At 54.1% G+C, this 15,615-nt stretch overlaps 1 protein-coding gene across 1 annotated transcript; it reads right to left on the minus strand.

Moving 5' to 3' along the window:
* Positions 1-8,115: 8,115 nt before the first annotated feature.
* VWA1 (von Willebrand factor A domain containing 1) lies at positions 8,116-12,159 on the minus strand. The gene is made up of 4 exons (XM_006885940.1): positions 12,087-12,159; positions 10,482-11,039; positions 8,535-8,861; positions 8,116-8,450 (listed from the first exon to the last, which is right to left on the minus strand). The coding sequence occupies exons 1-4, from the start codon at positions 12,157-12,159 to the stop codon at positions 8,116-8,118; spliced, it is 1,293 nt and encodes a 430-aa protein (XP_006886002.1).
* Positions 12,160-15,615: the final 3,456 nt, after the last annotated feature.

Below are 15,615 nucleotides of genomic sequence, written 5' to 3' on the forward strand. Positions count from 1 at the left end.
ATTGTCGTTGAGTCAAGCACAACTCATAATGACCCTATGAACAAAAGGCCTGAAGACTTTCAAATGTAACTAACGTCATTTCTCCAAGTTCATAGAGTTTCCAGAGGCATGTGGTTTAGGAAGTGGATGCCACTCCTATTTCCAAACCTGTCTTAGGGAAGTAAAAAGTTACTTTGCTTATCCGACAGACCGGACAACAGATTGGAAAAGGTCAATATTTGTTCCCATTCTCGAGAAAAGTGATCCAACAGAGTGTGGAAACTGTTGAACAATACCATTAAAATCACATACACCTAAAATACTGCTGAAGATCATTCAGAAATGGCTAGGACAGTACATAGATAGAGAACTGCCAGAAGTTCAAGCAGGATTTAGAAGTGGTTGTGGCCCACTGAATCCTGGCTGAAAGTAAGAAATATCAGAAGAATGTCTATTTATGCTTTATTGACTATGCAATGGCATTTGACTGTGTGGATCATAACAAGTTATGGCTGACATTAAGAAAAATGGGAATCCCAGAGCATTTAATTGTGGTCATGCGAAACCTATACCTAGACCAGGAGGCTCCTGTGCAAATTGTTGTTGTTGTTGTTGTTATGTGCCATCAAGTTGCTTGTGACTCATAGCGACCCTATATACAACAGCCCAAAACCTGATCTATCCTGTGCCAACCTAGCCATCTCTGACACACTCATTCCCACCACCCCAATCACAGAATCAATCCATCTCATCAAGGATCTTCCTCTCCTGCACTGTCCCTCCACTTTCCCAAACATGGTGTCTTTCTCCAAGGACCAGTCCTTCCTTGCAATGCCCAAAGTATGTCAGACGAAGCTTCAGAATCCTTGACTCCAAGGAGCATTCCGGCTTCACCCTCTGGTTGTTATGTGCCATTGAGTCGCCTGCAACTCATAGTGACCCAATACACTACAGCTCGGAACTCTGCCCTATCCTGAGCCAATCTCATTGTCTCCAACAGACCTAATCCCATTTCTCCAGTTACTGAATCAATCATCCTGGATCTTCCTCTCCTGTGCTGTTTCTACACTCTTCCAAGCATGATGCTCTTCTCCAAGGATTGTCCCTCCTGCCCACATTCCTAAAGTATGTGAGAAAGAGCTTCAAAATCCTCATCTCCACAGAGCCCCTTGGTTTCACCCTCTCTAGGACTGATCAATTTTTTTCTCCTGGCAGTCCATGGTATGCTCAACACTCTTCTCCAGCACCACAACTCAAAGGCATTGAGTTTTCTTCTATTATCCTTTGTCATTGTCAGTTTGCCGGCAACTTAACAATGACACCCTAATGGGAGTAAGCACAACAGAGATATACCACTCCGGGAAAGGATCAGAGAGTCAATCCAGCTCAATTTTACTGGGATGAGCACTGCACTTATATACACAGGAAAACAAGATAGGGTGGGCTTACAGAGGTGGGACATGTGGATTGGTTGGGGGACCTCAGCCTCGTTTGGACCACTCCCAGCTCAACAAATGCAGCAGCCATCTTCCCAGGTGGCAAGCTTTCTCAAGCCAGTACAGCCAAACACAGGGGAGCTTTCTCTACCCCATTTTAAAGTCCGATGGGAGGCTTGCACCTGTCTGGAGCTCAGGCTACCTGTCCTGGCCAGAGACGCTCCCTTCCTTCTCAACATTCCGCAACAATCCTTAGTCATTGTCCAGTTCTTTATGCATATCCAGCTCTCTGACACATAGCCAGAAGGAAACACTACATGGTTTAAAACTGGGAAGGGAGAGTATTAGGGTTGAATTCTCTCTCCTATTTATGGTGAAGAGATTGAGATTGTTCACATCTTTTTTGGGGGGGGGACAAGACAAAGATTTCTGATCAAGCCCGATTGTTCACATCTTTAGTTTGCTTGGCTCCACAGTCAACACTCTTGGCAACAGCAGCCAGGAAATTAAAAGACGTATTGTGATGGGAAAGTCTGCTGTTAGGGACCTCTCTAAAGTACTGAAGACCAATGGTGTCTCTCTGAAGACTAAGGTGCATCTGATACACGCCAAGGTCTTTGCAACCACTTGCTATGTGTCAGAGAGTTGGACAATGAGTAGGGAGTATAGAAGGAGAATTGATGCCTTTGAGCTGTGGTGCTGGAGAAGAGTATTGAATGTACCATGGACTGCTAAGAAAACAAACCGGTTCATCCTGGAGAGAGTTAAACCGGGCGGCTCCGTGGAGGCAAGGATTCCGAGATTTCGTCTAACATACTTTGGACATGTTGTAAGGAGGGACTGGTCCTTGGAAAGGGACATCATGCTTGGCAGGGTGGAGGGACAGCGCAGGAGAGGAAGGCCCTCTATGATGTGGATTTATTCAGTGGCTGGGGTAATCAAGATGAGTGTATCAGAGACAGTGAGATTGGCACAAGACAGAGCAGAGTTTAGGACTGTTGTACATAGGGTCACTATGAGTCACAAGTGCCTTGATGGCACATAACAACAACAACAACATTCAATCTGTATGCTGAGCAAATTCTTTGAGAAGCTGGACTCTTATGAAGAAGAATGTGGCATCAGGATCGGAGGGAAACTCATCAATAACCTGCATTATGCAGATGAACCATCCTTGCTTGCTGAAAGTTTGGAGGACTCGAAGCACTTCTTGCAGAAGATCAAAGAATACAGCCTTCAATATTAATTGCATCTCAGCATCAAGAAAACAAAGATTCTTACCACTGGACTGATAGGCAACATCATGATAGATGTAGAAAAGATTGAAACTTTCAATAACTTCATCTTACTTGGATTCACAATTAACACCCTTAGTACCAGCAGTCACAAAATGAGGAGACAAATTGCACTGTGGAAGTCTGCAGTTAAGGATCTCTCCAAATTATTGAGGAGTAATGATGTCAGTTTGAGAACTAAAGTGTGTCTGATCAGGCCATGTCTGAGAGCTGGACAATGAATAAAGATGACAGAAGAATAGATGTGTTTGAGCTTTGGTGTTGCAGAAGAATGCTGAACATCCCATGGATGGTCAAAAGAACAAATATGTGTTTTAGAGGGCCCAGCCAGAGTGCTCTTTGGAGACAAAGATAATGGGGCTTTGCCTCATATACTTGTGAGGAGGAGCTGCTCATAAAGGTAGGGGGTCGATGAAGGAGAAGAAGATCATCGACCAGTTGGATTGACAAGGTGACTGTGGTGATGGTCGCTAGTGTGTCAGGAGGTGTGAGGATGCACAGGACAGGACAGAGATTAGTTGTTGATAGGATCTCTACTGATCATACTCAACAGCAACCAAAAACAAGTTACAATCTAGTCAGGCTACAGTTTTCCAGTCAGAACAGCTTCTCAACCCTTCCCATAGACACACCTCTCCCTGACCCTTAGCTTCTTGACCTTCAATTCTTCAGACCTTTTAGGTCAGCCTGGCCTCTGCCCTACTCAGGCAGATGTTCACAAGCCTTTTTACTACCAATAAGTGCCTGGGGCCATGTGACCCAACCGCTAAACCTGGATCTCAGCTTTCTCAAACCTTGGGCCAGCAAATCTAGCTCCCTTGACTAGTGCTAGGAGGCATTCTACCCTCCCAGGAAGCCTCTTGCCTGACTTGCTGGCATCCTGGTTCCACTGCACCATTTCTCTCCTAACACATGTGGACATGCCATCCTGAACCATCTCCAGTAATACTGTCCTTTCTTAGTCACTTGAATCCAGGCAGTTCTCATCACAGGATGCCAGGTCCAACAAGCATGCTGTGTTCTCATCTCTTCTTCTTGATGGTCAGGAGATTCCCTTGCTTCTGCCTCTGCGATGACTCATTTTAAGCCTGTTGTTGTCAGGGACCGTTGACTCAGCTCCAGCTCATAAACAGACCCTACGCACAGCAGAATGCAACCCTGCCCGGTCCTGTACTATCTCTGCTCTGCTCCAGCCTACTTATTGCAGTCACCATGTTGATCCATCTCATTAAGTGTCTTCCTCTTCTTGGCTGACCCTCCACTTTTCTAAGCACAATGTCCCTTTCCAGGAACTGGCCCCTCCTGATAACATGACCAAAGTAGATGGCTCCCCATCCTTGCTTCTCAGAAGCATCCTAGCTATACCGCTTCCAAGAAAGGTTAGTTGTTCTTTCGGCAGTTCATACTTTTTCTTTCGCAGTTCATGCTTTACTCAAAATTGTGTTTGCCAACACCACAATTTTTTCTTCAGTCTTTCTTATTCATGGTCTCATTTTCACATTCATATGAAGCAATTGAAATTTCCATGACTTGGGTGAGGCACACCTTAGTCTTTGAAGTGACATCCTTACTCTTATATTTTTAAAGAGGTTCTTGGCGGCAGATTTGCCAATACATAATTTGTTAATGTGTCTTCCTCTAATCCTGCACCACATTCTTCTTTATATACTATAGCTTCTTGCATTACTGACTCAGCATACAGAGTGAATAAGTATGATAAAAAGATACAACCCTGATGCATGCTTTTCCTGATTTAAAACTTGCATCTTGCTGTGGTGCTGGAACATATGTTACTGGTATTTCAAATACCAGGAGAGCTTCAAGACTAAGACTTTAAGCCTCAAGAACGGCAAAACTGACCAATTAGGATGGGATACACTTTATCTGCATGGTCCCTCACACACATGGCTGCCGTGTATCTGCATTATTATCAAACTCGCCAATCCCCTCAGTGGGCCACAAGCATCTTATTTACATAATCTCATCCAATCATTTGGTGGGAGTTACAAAATCACATCTAGATGTCAGAGACCTCCTTCCCCAACCCAACAACCACTCTATCCACTTCCCACAGAGAAAGGTCCTCCATGTACCCCAACCTGGCCTTACTGCCCAGGGGTGACAGAACTTCCACTGACATTTAGAGAAAGGATGTTGCAAGAAAATTTTCATCCCAGGAAGAAAGTAAAGGAATAGAGCTGGTGCACTTGAACTTCTGTTTTACTGAGTGGTCCCCACACCCCAGCAGGACACAATAGACTCAGTCTAGCTCCACAGCTGCCCCACAAGATGAAATGGGGATGTGCCGACGTCCTTTACTATCTCTATGGAAACACTGAAGTCCGTCACCCGTCTCTAGAGGTAAAAACCCAGTTCAGACTCGGGTGCTGCCCTGACTTTGTGACCACCGCACCTCCTCTGAGACCCTTCGCCAGACTCCTGCCACCATCTATCTCTCTCTATTGAGTTTACATTCTTAACAGAGCAATAGAGGAGGTGGGTGTGGGTTTCTCAGCAAGTCATCTGGGTGTGCCCAGTGCCCCATCTGAGCCTCTGGGCCCCAGACTGTGACCTCAGCTTCTTCTCTCCCTCATAGGCTCGTAGCTTTGGAGCAGAGGTCACCATGGGAGGGACAAGTAGCCAGGCACACCAGCAGAGCCCTCTCTTCTTGTGTCTCCCTGGGTGGCCATCCCTCTGAGCTAGTCAGAGCTACCCAGGTACAGCCAATTCTGGCTTTCAGAATGCTGTGAGCAGCTTTCAGTGGCTTCACAGGGTGGGACCTCTTGGGTGGGACCTCACAGTGTGGGCACACCTGCTGGCAGGAGTCCACCCCAGCCTCCTATACCCATACGGACTTCAGAGCTGTGAAGTGTGGAAGTGAGGCCAGGAGTTGCAGGGGGACATCAGCCAGCTCGTGGCACTGCTGCTCCTAAATGTGGCCTTCAGTCAATGATCTTGAAAAGGTGTGTGGATAATGCAAAAGAAGCTGCTTTGAGTTGGAGGCTTTTTTTTTTTTTTGAAGTTTGAGAACTTTGGTTTAATAAACCAATTGCTCCCCTCCTTCTTTCTTTAATTTTTATTTATTGAGATCTGAGTGTGTGTTTACAAGGCAAATTAGTTCTCCATTCGAGTTGGAGGCTTTCAGGAGCTTCTCAGCCTAGATGTGGAAGTGAGATATTCAGACCTCCCACCATAGTGAACGGGCAGTGCTGGGCCTCAGGTCCAGCCCAGACGGGGTGACATCAGAGCCTCTGTGGATGGGGGAAAACTCCAGGGAATGGGTCTCCTCCTGCTTGCTCTGTTCCCGCAGGTGTGCTTTGGGGAAGGGGCTATCACGCAGCTAATCTTGGCATGTCTTAGCTGTCCACAGAGGCCATCATGACTAGGAAATGACCCACTGATGATTTGCAACTGCCCTATCACTCTCACCATCCGTGCCAAGCTGTAGACAAGACCTGGAGGCTCTCCAGACTCTGAACACCCAGGAATGAGTTGGGGGTGAAGATGCAAGCCACTGTGGGGGTTATTCTACCCCTGAGGTCCAGCAAAGTTTCCAGCCCTGGCTTCTGAGTGACCTCCTCGTGTTCAAATCTGTCTCCTCCACTACTCCGGGATCTCCCCACCTCCTGGGGCTGTGTTAATTCTCTAGACGCCTGCCTGCTGGCCACTGGACAGTCAGGGATAAGCATGCTGCCTGCAGGGCCCCAGCCAGAGGCAGGGCACAGCCCCACGCCCCATAAAGTTTCCAGGCCTGACATGGGTGGGAACACTGGGAAGGAACCCAACACCATTTCACAGAGCCCCAACCTGCTGGCCCAGCCAAAGGCTGTGAAGGCCCAGCCCCCCAGGGCCTCAAGCCCCACCTCTGTTCTGCTCACAGGCAGGGCGGAGGTCCTCTTCTTTAGCTGTAAACTCAAGAGTGAGAAGAGAGCCTAAGGCCCATTCAATCCCTGGAGTGTCCAGTCCAGCGTGGCAATATGACATTTCGAGTGTGCTTTTAGGGCAAGGTCATCCTTGCACTAATATCCACCACTCCAAGCAGAAGGGCTGGAGGAAGTTTTGCCTGTTGGGACCAGCAAGCATTGATCACGCTTCTCAGCACCGCAGTCTTTCAGATTGGGAGTTTTATTTCCACTAGCAAGCATTAGCAGAATGGCTTGACTTTACTGAGGACTCGGCATTTGCCAGCAGAGGGCGCTGGCATGGAGCCTGAGCCCTTGGAAACCTTGAGACATCAACTGAATGATGATGATGGCTAATGAGATGGTCAAGGTTAGTTCTTTGGAGGTGGGGGTCCTAGCCCACCACAGAAACAGGGCAAGGTTGTAAAGAAAGGGTCAATACAGGGGTCAGAGAAGGCACGGTGGTCAGCGCCAATGCTAGACAGAGAAGCCTCTTGCGTCCATTCCCCAGTCCCCCCTGGCCTCTGAAGATCTTCCCCACACAGCTTCTCACCAGCTGCCCTGTCCACCAACGACATTCCCATGAGCAGGAAAGCACGCTAATAGCCAAGTGCAGGCTACAGCTGACTTACTGTATTCTAAAGTCCAGGCCTTTAGGGGTGCAGGGTTGGGATTCTGAGCACAGCAGGGCGCAAGCCTAAAAGGAGCTCCCTGCCCTACAGGGCTTGTTGGGTGACCCAGGCTAGTACGTAGTGACCAGGAGGTAACTTGTGTGCTTGACCTGCTGGGGTCAGAGAACCCCTGGGGTAAAGTGACCCCGGAAGTTTGGCTGGAGCAGTCGGGACCATCTACTTCTCCCATAGTGAGCAGTTTGGGAAGGAGCAAAAGATGCTCAGATGGGGTCTTGGGAAGGAAGGCAAGGCCCCTTGTTGCCAGCAGGCACTGCTCCCAGTCCCACCCACCTAGATGCTGGCCCCACAATCAGCCTCCCAGCATCTCTCCTCCCTCTTCCATCCCTCCAGGAGGCTGCTGGGGACAGACCGTAGCCCCTAAGACACTCTGCCTGCCTCCCCCTTCCTTGCCATCATTCGATCAGCATCCAGAACCTGAATGGCCTAAGAGCTTCAGAGCCACCCACTGGGTCACACTCCCTTGAACCAATTCCAGCCGTGATCATTAGAATGACAAGCTCTTCATAAGGGATGCAGGAGAGTGTATGCCCCCCGCTCAGTCCTGGGCCCCCCGCCAGCTCGGGTGTTCTCAGCCTGCCCAGATACTCTCTCTTCGAAATCCTGCCCAAATGACACCCCGTGTGCCTGCTCATGGCCAGGAGGGGTGTGCAGGAGCCCAAGGACCCAGTCACGGTCGCTTTTGCGGCTGCCAGAGCAGCAGCGGAGGGTTTGGCCCGGGGAATTCAAGTGAGGCCCGCGTCTTGCAGGGCAGGCATGGAAAGGGCCCTCCGGCTGCGAGGTGGGGGCCACGTGGAGTCCTGGTGAGAAGGGGTCACGGGCCACGGGCCCCGGCTTTGGGGGGGAGCGGGGCACGGCTGCGCTCCCCCCCAGGAGACGTGCAGGCTTTAGCAGACAGTGAGCGCTCCCGGCCCGAACGGAAGGCAGCTGTCACCGTCACCAGGTAGTCGGTGCTCGGCGCCAGGCCCTGCAGTAGGGTGCTGTTGTGGCCCGCGGGCACCTCCACGCGCTGCGCCGCGCCGCCCTGCAGCGGCCCGTACAGCACGTGGTAGCCGAGCGCGGCGGCCGGGCCCAAAGTGGGGGCCCAGCTCACGCGCAAGCTTCGCGGCTTGCAGTGAGAGATGACGATGCGCTCTGGCCCCGCCTCCTCTGTGGGGAAGGGGGGGAAGTGTCACCAGGTGGGGGCTTCCTCCCCGCCACCCTCTGCTCCAATCCCCCACCCCCATCCTCAACCCCGGAGCCCCCACCCTTCCGTTCGCGGCCTGGGCCCCACCTCACCAGGCAGCGTGCGCACTTGCAGGTGCTGCGGCCCCAAGAGGCGCTCGTTGGACTCGGGCACCAGCGCCACGTCATAGTCTGTGTCGGGCTCCAACCCGGTCCAGGCCCAGCCAGTGGTGTTCCCCGGCAGCTGTTGGCGATGCATCACCCCAGGCTTGGCACTGGTCGTTAGTTCCAGCACGTAGTAGCCAGAGTTGGCGGTCAGCAGGGGCGGCCAGGCCAGGCGGAAGCCACTGGACGTGACCTCAGTGGCGCGGAGCTGCTGCTGCGGCTGCATAGCGTCTGGGGGTGGAAGGGTCAGGGAACCGAGGTCACCTTCTCTGTGCCAGAGCGGAGGCATCTGCTGAACCAGGGGACATCCCACAGATTGGAGGCCCTGATAGGACAGGGGTCGGGCCAGGAGGACAGCAAGACATCCTGCGCCCCAGGTCTGGTCAGTCTCTGCTTCAGCCAGCAGCCATCTTAGCTAATAAATACTAATACTATACAAAGAGGGGGTGGGGCTAGGAGGAGGCCTCAACCCCTATCCCTCCCAACATCAGGGATTCCCTTCCTGCTGCAGCTTCAAATCTCTCCTCACAGAAGCCAAGCAGTCACCATCATTTCCACCTCAAGATCTGCAAGGGTATCTGGGAACAGAGAACTAGAACCTAGCCTGGAGTTGGAGCAAAGGGCACAGCCTCCGGGGGATGTAGGCAGTAGAGATAGGAAATTCCTAAGAGCAGCTGGACCTGAGTTTTCAGGGTTCTTCCTCTATCGGTACCTAGACCGCCAAGGGATATGGGCATGGGACCCCAAACTAGTGTTAACCAAACATGTAACACCAAGCACCACATAGCTGTCTGAGTGGCATGCTACTGGGTGACTCTGATGTCTGGGTGGGGTCACGGGAGCTTGGTCACTTCCTCCTCCTGGAAGCTGAGTGCCCCAGTCACCAGCCTAGCACATTCTCCTGCCCATCCCCCACACTCAGACCTGCCAACAAGAACAGAAGCCCCCCCACCCTTCTGTCTGACTTCTCTACCCAGAAGACTTGGGGTTTTCTGTCCAACTGGCCATTTTGTCCTGCTGTTGCATCCAAGTTGGATTACAGAGGTAACCACATGGGGCCAAATGTCCCTGGGGGAAATCCTCTGGGGAACCCTTCATCGTTCAGCCCAAGTCATTCCAACTTTGGGTGAATGATTAACCCAAAAGGAAGGTAAAGACTTATTAAGAAGCCAGGAGTTAGCAGCTTTTTTTCAGTGGCAGCCACAGGCTGACCAGGCTGGGCCAGTGACCATGCTCTTTTCCCCACAGTGCAGAGCAAGTAAGGGTGTCCTTTAGACGGAGCAGCAGCCCCCCACCCTCATCCTCACCCTTCCCTCCTCCAGGGCAGGTTCCACAGCGAGCCTTAAGTCTAAGCCTGGTCTGCACACTGGCCTGTTCGAGCCCCTTCGCACAGGAAGAGGACCCAAACTGTATTGGGTGATTCCAGGCCCTTCCTAGTTTCTCCAGATAGGGAGCCCCAATGAGTCTCCCCGCCCCCCCCCCCCCCCATATCTTCTGAGTTCCTAGACTTGAACCAGCCTTCTCTTCTCTATCAGCCACTCTTAACCAGACACAATTTACCAGGCCCCTCACTCCATGGACCTCCAGCTCTGGGCGAGGGCCCTTTAGCAGGGAACACTCCCGGAAGTGGTTATTTGGCCTGACCTCTGTCCTGAATAGCCCCAGATAGCAAGCTCCAGTTGCAGCATGTCAGTGGACAGTGAACAGAAACATCCCTTCCCGTCGTCACACCCTCAGATACACCATCTGACTTCACACCCAGCCCTGATTACAGGTCCTCTGAAAGGCTTGCCACAGTCTCTCCTGCTGTGGCTTGTAACTGGGGCCCCCAAAGACCCCACTTCCTCCTACCCAGAATGGAGCCTCGCAGCTCCTGAGCAATGATGTGCAGGTCATCGACGTCCACAAAGTGCAGGTGCTTCTCAGGAGGGGCCGAGGCAGCCTCCGACAGCTCCAGAAAGTTGCCATGGCCGGTGCTGATGATGAAGACGGTGACACCCAGGTCCTTGAGCTCCTGCATGGGAGGCCCCACGGGGTCGCTGGAACTGCCATCTGTCACCCACACCAGAACTTTGGGCACACCCACTCGGGCGCCAGTGGCTGTGTCAAACAGCTGCTCCTTAGCGTAGGACAAGGCTAGGCCAGTGTTGGTATCACCCATGCGCTGGGTGGCAGCCCGGATGGCATCCTGGACCATTGCACTGGAGCTGTGCTGGTCAAAGCGGAACTCGGTGTATGGCTGGCTGCCCACATGCACCAGGCTGGCCTGCAGGGCCCCAGGGTCCAGGGGCAGAGGAGCTACCAGATGACCCAGGAACTCCCGAACCCGGGAGAACTCGTAGTGAGACACACTGGCCGAGCTGTCCAGCAGGAACAACAGGTCCCCCTGAGGGGATGACACAGGAGGTCCTGGGGAAGAGTCAAAGTTCAGCCCTGAGCCACATACCCCCTGATACCCCAGGGCAGAACCCCCTGAACCTGATCTTGCCCTGGGCTACCCTTACTCCAGCTGTCCCCAAGAACCCACTTTAATGCAAAGGTCCTGGGGGGAGTGTTTCTGAGTCAGGCAGGAGGCCCAATTCCTCTGGATTCGGTGTCACTGTGACAGCTCCAGCAGGGACACTTTCTACCCTCATATCTTAGTCTACAATGAGAACCCCATGCCATCCTTTCCCTAATTGGCCCAGGAGTCCTGCTTTCAATATATTAACTGCCCCCTTAGAGAAGTTCCCTTGTTGATGGAGTTTACTCTCACAGCTCAGCCTTAAGGAGAGGCAGCCCCTCCTGAAGTGTGCACAGCAGCAGGAGAGGACAAAGCACTGGACGCAGCCCCTTTTCCGCTCAGCCCAGGCAGCCAAGCTGGGATCAGTTCAGTGACCACATTTACAGATGATGTCACCCCTCCCCCGGACCCTCTCTGCTCCATCTGGACCCCGGAAATAGGACACCTTAGGCAACCGTCCAAGGAAGGTCCCCCTCCCCTCTGAATCCTCTCCCCATGTCTCCCTTCCCTCCTGGCACAGCAGGTGGCAGTAGCTCCCCCTACCCACCCACATACCACCACGACCCCGCCCGCCCCCTCGGCCGCAGCTGGCAGGAGCTGGGGGCGTCCTGGAGCTGATCTGGGGCCCCCCAACTCGGTGGGACGGCTCCAACACGCCTACTGTCTCGGCTAACGGCTCTTCTAAGAGTAGGAAAACTGAGGTCACCTCTCCAGCCCCGTCCAGACCTCGCAATCTGGTGAAGATGCCGAGCTGGGGCAGATGGCGGGCTGCACGTCCCAGCGCTCCTGCCTTCAAGCCTGCCCAGGGCACCTGGGCCCGCCTGTCGCAGGTGGGTGGGGTTGCCCAGACTGGCTGTCCCCCGCCCCGGGCAGCTGGAGGAGAGCTAGGGCGCCCCGCGGGAACCAAAGGAGGCGCCCAGAGCCAGCTTCCACGGCCAACCTCGTGTACTCACCGTGCTCCTCTCGGATCTGCGCCAGCACCAGCCGGAAGCTCAGGGCCAAGCTGAGCGTGGTCCAGGCAAGCATCGCGCTGCGAGTGACCGTGGCGCTCGATTCTAAGCTGCCGGGAGCGCCGCGGCACAGCCTGCGGGTGGAGGCCCCGCCCCGCCAGGCCCCGCCCCTCTCCCAGGCCCCGCCTCGTGGCGCGCGCACTCGCCCAGACGTGCACAGACCCTGCCATGCTTTCACGGACTTCCAGATTCGCAGCACTAGAGACATCTGATCAAGGCGCCGCACACAAGTGCGTACATAGGCACTATAGTCTTCCCTCCTCCAGGTGTGAGGCTGTAAAGTCTGCCCCCTTTCCCACTCCCAGCCAGGTGCACAGCAGAGTGACAGTCATCAGGCCAGGTCAACTGTGAGCCCTGCCCATGACTCCTTGGAGCCCAGCAAGGGTCCCTGAAGACAGGCCCAAGAGAAGCTGCATGCCCCTCCAGACCAAGTCCAGAGCCTGGAGAGATTGGAGTCTAGAGGCCAGAACCTGAAACCCCAAAACCTGAACGATATAGGGATTAGACAGATGTTGGGCCAATTTTAGAAAGTACACAGGGCCTTGGGAGAGGTCATCTGCCTGAGAAACTTGAAGGGATGTATCTTTGAGGATGTAAACTCCCAGAGCACTCAGCTTTCTGGAGGAAGAGGCCCAAGCCATGGATCCACGCCCAGAGCCAAGCAGCAGTACCCAAATCCTGTTGAGCCCAGCCCTCAGGCCCCAGGGGAATGCCAGAGAGGTCTGTCAGGAGGAGTCTTGATGGTCTCGGGATCTCAGCTGGGCCCAGAGTGACCAGAGGTGGCTGGTCACAGGAGTGATCTGAGAGACTGTGGCACCCCTGACCACAGATTCCTTCTCAGGTGAGGCAGGGTGGCAGCTTTTTTTGGGCTGGGCCAAGTTGAGATCCAGGAGCCTGCCTCATTCCTAAAATGCCTTCCTGTGGGGTAAGCATTGCCCTCTCCTGTGCCAGCCACACTTCCCCCCGCAGCCTGAGGGGGTGGGGTCTTCTTCGCCGGATGCCCCCTCCCTTCCGACTCCCCTATGAGGATGCTCTGCTGGAGGACGGATTTGACTCAATGGTTTTCCTTCCTCCCTTCCTGGCAGGTGAAGAGCAGCGGGAGCGTGGGGGCAGGAGGGAGGAGGGAGCTCCGACTTTGCCTAAAAAAGGAAGCGACTGGCGGCGGAGCCTAAGAGCTGGCGGCAGGAACAAACGAGAACTATGTCGTCGCCGTCCCCCACCCCCTTGCCGGGAATCTTGGCAGTGACGGTGCTGGCTCAGCTCCACAGACCTCAGGGCTCGGCTGGGTCCAGAAACTGTTGGTGCTTCTTGCCTGGGCCCTGTGGGGAGAAGAGTGGAGCTTGGGCCCCGAATCCAGGGGTGTGCCACTCAGAGGTGTCCGGGTTGAGAAGCGCTGGCTGCATCCATGGGAGAAGATGAGGTAGAGGCCACGAACAAGGAAGCAGCAGCCAGGGATGGGGGTGGAGGATGGGCCCGAAGCCCCATGGAGAAACTGACCCAACAGGGGATACACACAGGCTGCCATGTGCAAGTCTGTATAGTCCTGGATGCCCACTGTGGTCCTGTCCTGGCAGAGAACAGGACTTTGGTGTGTTTGCCCTGTGAGGAGGCTACTAGCTAAAAAGGTAGCCCCCCACTTGTCCTTCGACTCCTGCCAGCCCTAGGAGTGGCCCAGAGATGGAGAACCTCGCTGGACTCAGGCAGGCCCACAGTCACACCTCTGCCTATGCTGAGCTGACGGAGAAGTTTCCGTACCTTCTGGAAAAACTGAACTGGTCTTGTTGGCCATGACTCAGGACCTCAAGGAAGCAGCCGCCCTCCTCCCTCCAGCTGCACCATCAGAGGCAGAAAGGACCAAGGAGGCTCAGCGTCCTGGTGGCAGCCAGCCGGGGCACTGCCCACAGGCACAGCTGCTGCTCTGCTGAGTGCTGCCCCCTCACACGCCCAGGACTTTCCCCTAACAGCTCCAGCCTCTGCTTTCCACAGACCCCCACAGTTACCTCCAGCCTCAGAGAGGAGACCTGGATGGACAGAGGGTCAGTGTCCAGGGAGTGAGAGGGGTCAGCCAGGGGTGTAGTGGTCAGGACCCAGCTGAGACAGACGCCAGAGGAAGCATAAATAAAATGGTCCGGAAGTGTCCTCTTGAAGGGAGCTAGGCTTGGAGGGACAAAGTGGTGGGGCAGGGGCAGGAAGGCCAGGTCACCGCAAGACCTTGGTTGTACGGCCTCCTACCCCATAACTTTTCATCCCCTGCCTAGCGTCTTGGAATCCTGGGGATCCAGCCCCTGTGGGTGTCAGAGCCTCATTTTCCAATGTTGTTCCCTGCCTGACTTGGGTCAGTGGACACATGGAGGGGGTTATGGGTGGGGCCCCTTCACTCCTGAGATGGGGGGGACACAGCACCCCAACCCCCACCCCAAAGCCTCCGGAATGCTCCCTCCTCCACCACACAATCCAGCTTCTCCAGAGAAGAAAGGCCTTTTGTCTCCAGCCTGATGTGATCATGCTCTCAACCCCAAGGAAAAGGGCAGTTCCCGGGGCCCTCTGACCTCACCCCTGACCCCACCAAAGGCACAGTGTGGGGCCTGGGGGCAGAGGCAGCCTGGGTCCCCCACCCAGTCCTGGGTACTGGTGTTTTTCACTTCCTTCATCTTACAGGCTCACACATGTATGGGGTAGACTCATACACAGAGATGACACAGAAACAGGAAGTAGTTGGGGTGGGAGTGTGAGCTGAGGCTGGTGACCCCTCCTAATGACAGTAAGGCAGAGGGAAGGGGCAGCAGAGAAGAGCAGGTCCTATGGGTCCCACCCACAAGTGTACACGTGCACACACACACACCCCTACCTCACCCCACCCCACCTACACATTCTTCTTAAGGGACTCGCCTATCTGTGGTCTGGGATTTACTGAGGCCTGAGGACCAGTCCTGGTTGCCTGTGGATCCTGGCTCACTCCCCTGCCTACTCCCAGAGCTGACCTACACCCACTCTTTGGGGGTCAGGTTATACGGCTGGCAGTGAGTGGCCTGGGCAGGCGACATGGCAGGGGCACCTACATGCCTTCACACCCCATCTCTGTGCTGTGCAGGTAGGTTCCTGTGGCCCAGCAGACAACTAGGCGAATCCCTGTCCCATAGTACACTCCTGTCTGGGGGTGAGGGGAGTGTCATACTGTTCATGTTACAAGGATGGAGGGGTATTTATTTCCTTGAGGTAGGGTCTCAAGATGTGGCCAGGCCAGTTCCTAGGGATGGCACTGGGCAGTGATGAAGTGAGAGAGAACTACAGGCCTGTAGAACATTCCTGCAGAGGGATCAGCAGTGACAAGTCCCCCCAGGTGGGGCTGGGCTGTTGTTAGGCCCCCAAGGAGACCTGGAGGGCCACTGGGTAAGGGAGCCGGCAGGACTGAGCTGTGGGGGACAGCCAGGGGTCTATGTTCTGCCACTTTGTATGAGCCAGGGGATGCAGT

Source organism: Elephantulus edwardii, unplaced genomic scaffold, assembly GCF_000299155.1.
Source record: "Elephantulus edwardii isolate Elephantulus edwardi_28Jun2011 unplaced genomic scaffold, EleEdw1.0 scaffold00045, whole genome shotgun sequence".
Classification (NCBI taxonomy): Eukaryota; Metazoa; Chordata; class Mammalia; order Macroscelidea; family Macroscelididae; genus Elephantulus; species Elephantulus edwardii.

Coding starts and splice junctions, on each gene's coding strand:
- VWA1 (XM_006885940.1), bottom strand. CDS start 12,159: ATGCTTGCCTGGACCACGCTCAGCTTGGCCCTGAGCTTCCGGCTGGTG. Junction 8,862..10,481: donor GCTGCGAGGCTCCATTCTGG/GTAGGAGGAAGT, acceptor TTCCACCCCCAG/ACGCTATGCAGCCGCAGCAG. Junction 8,451..8,534: donor GGAAGGGTGGGGGCTCCGGG/GTTGAGGATGGG, acceptor CCTTCCCCACAG/AGGAGGCGGGGCCAGAGCGC.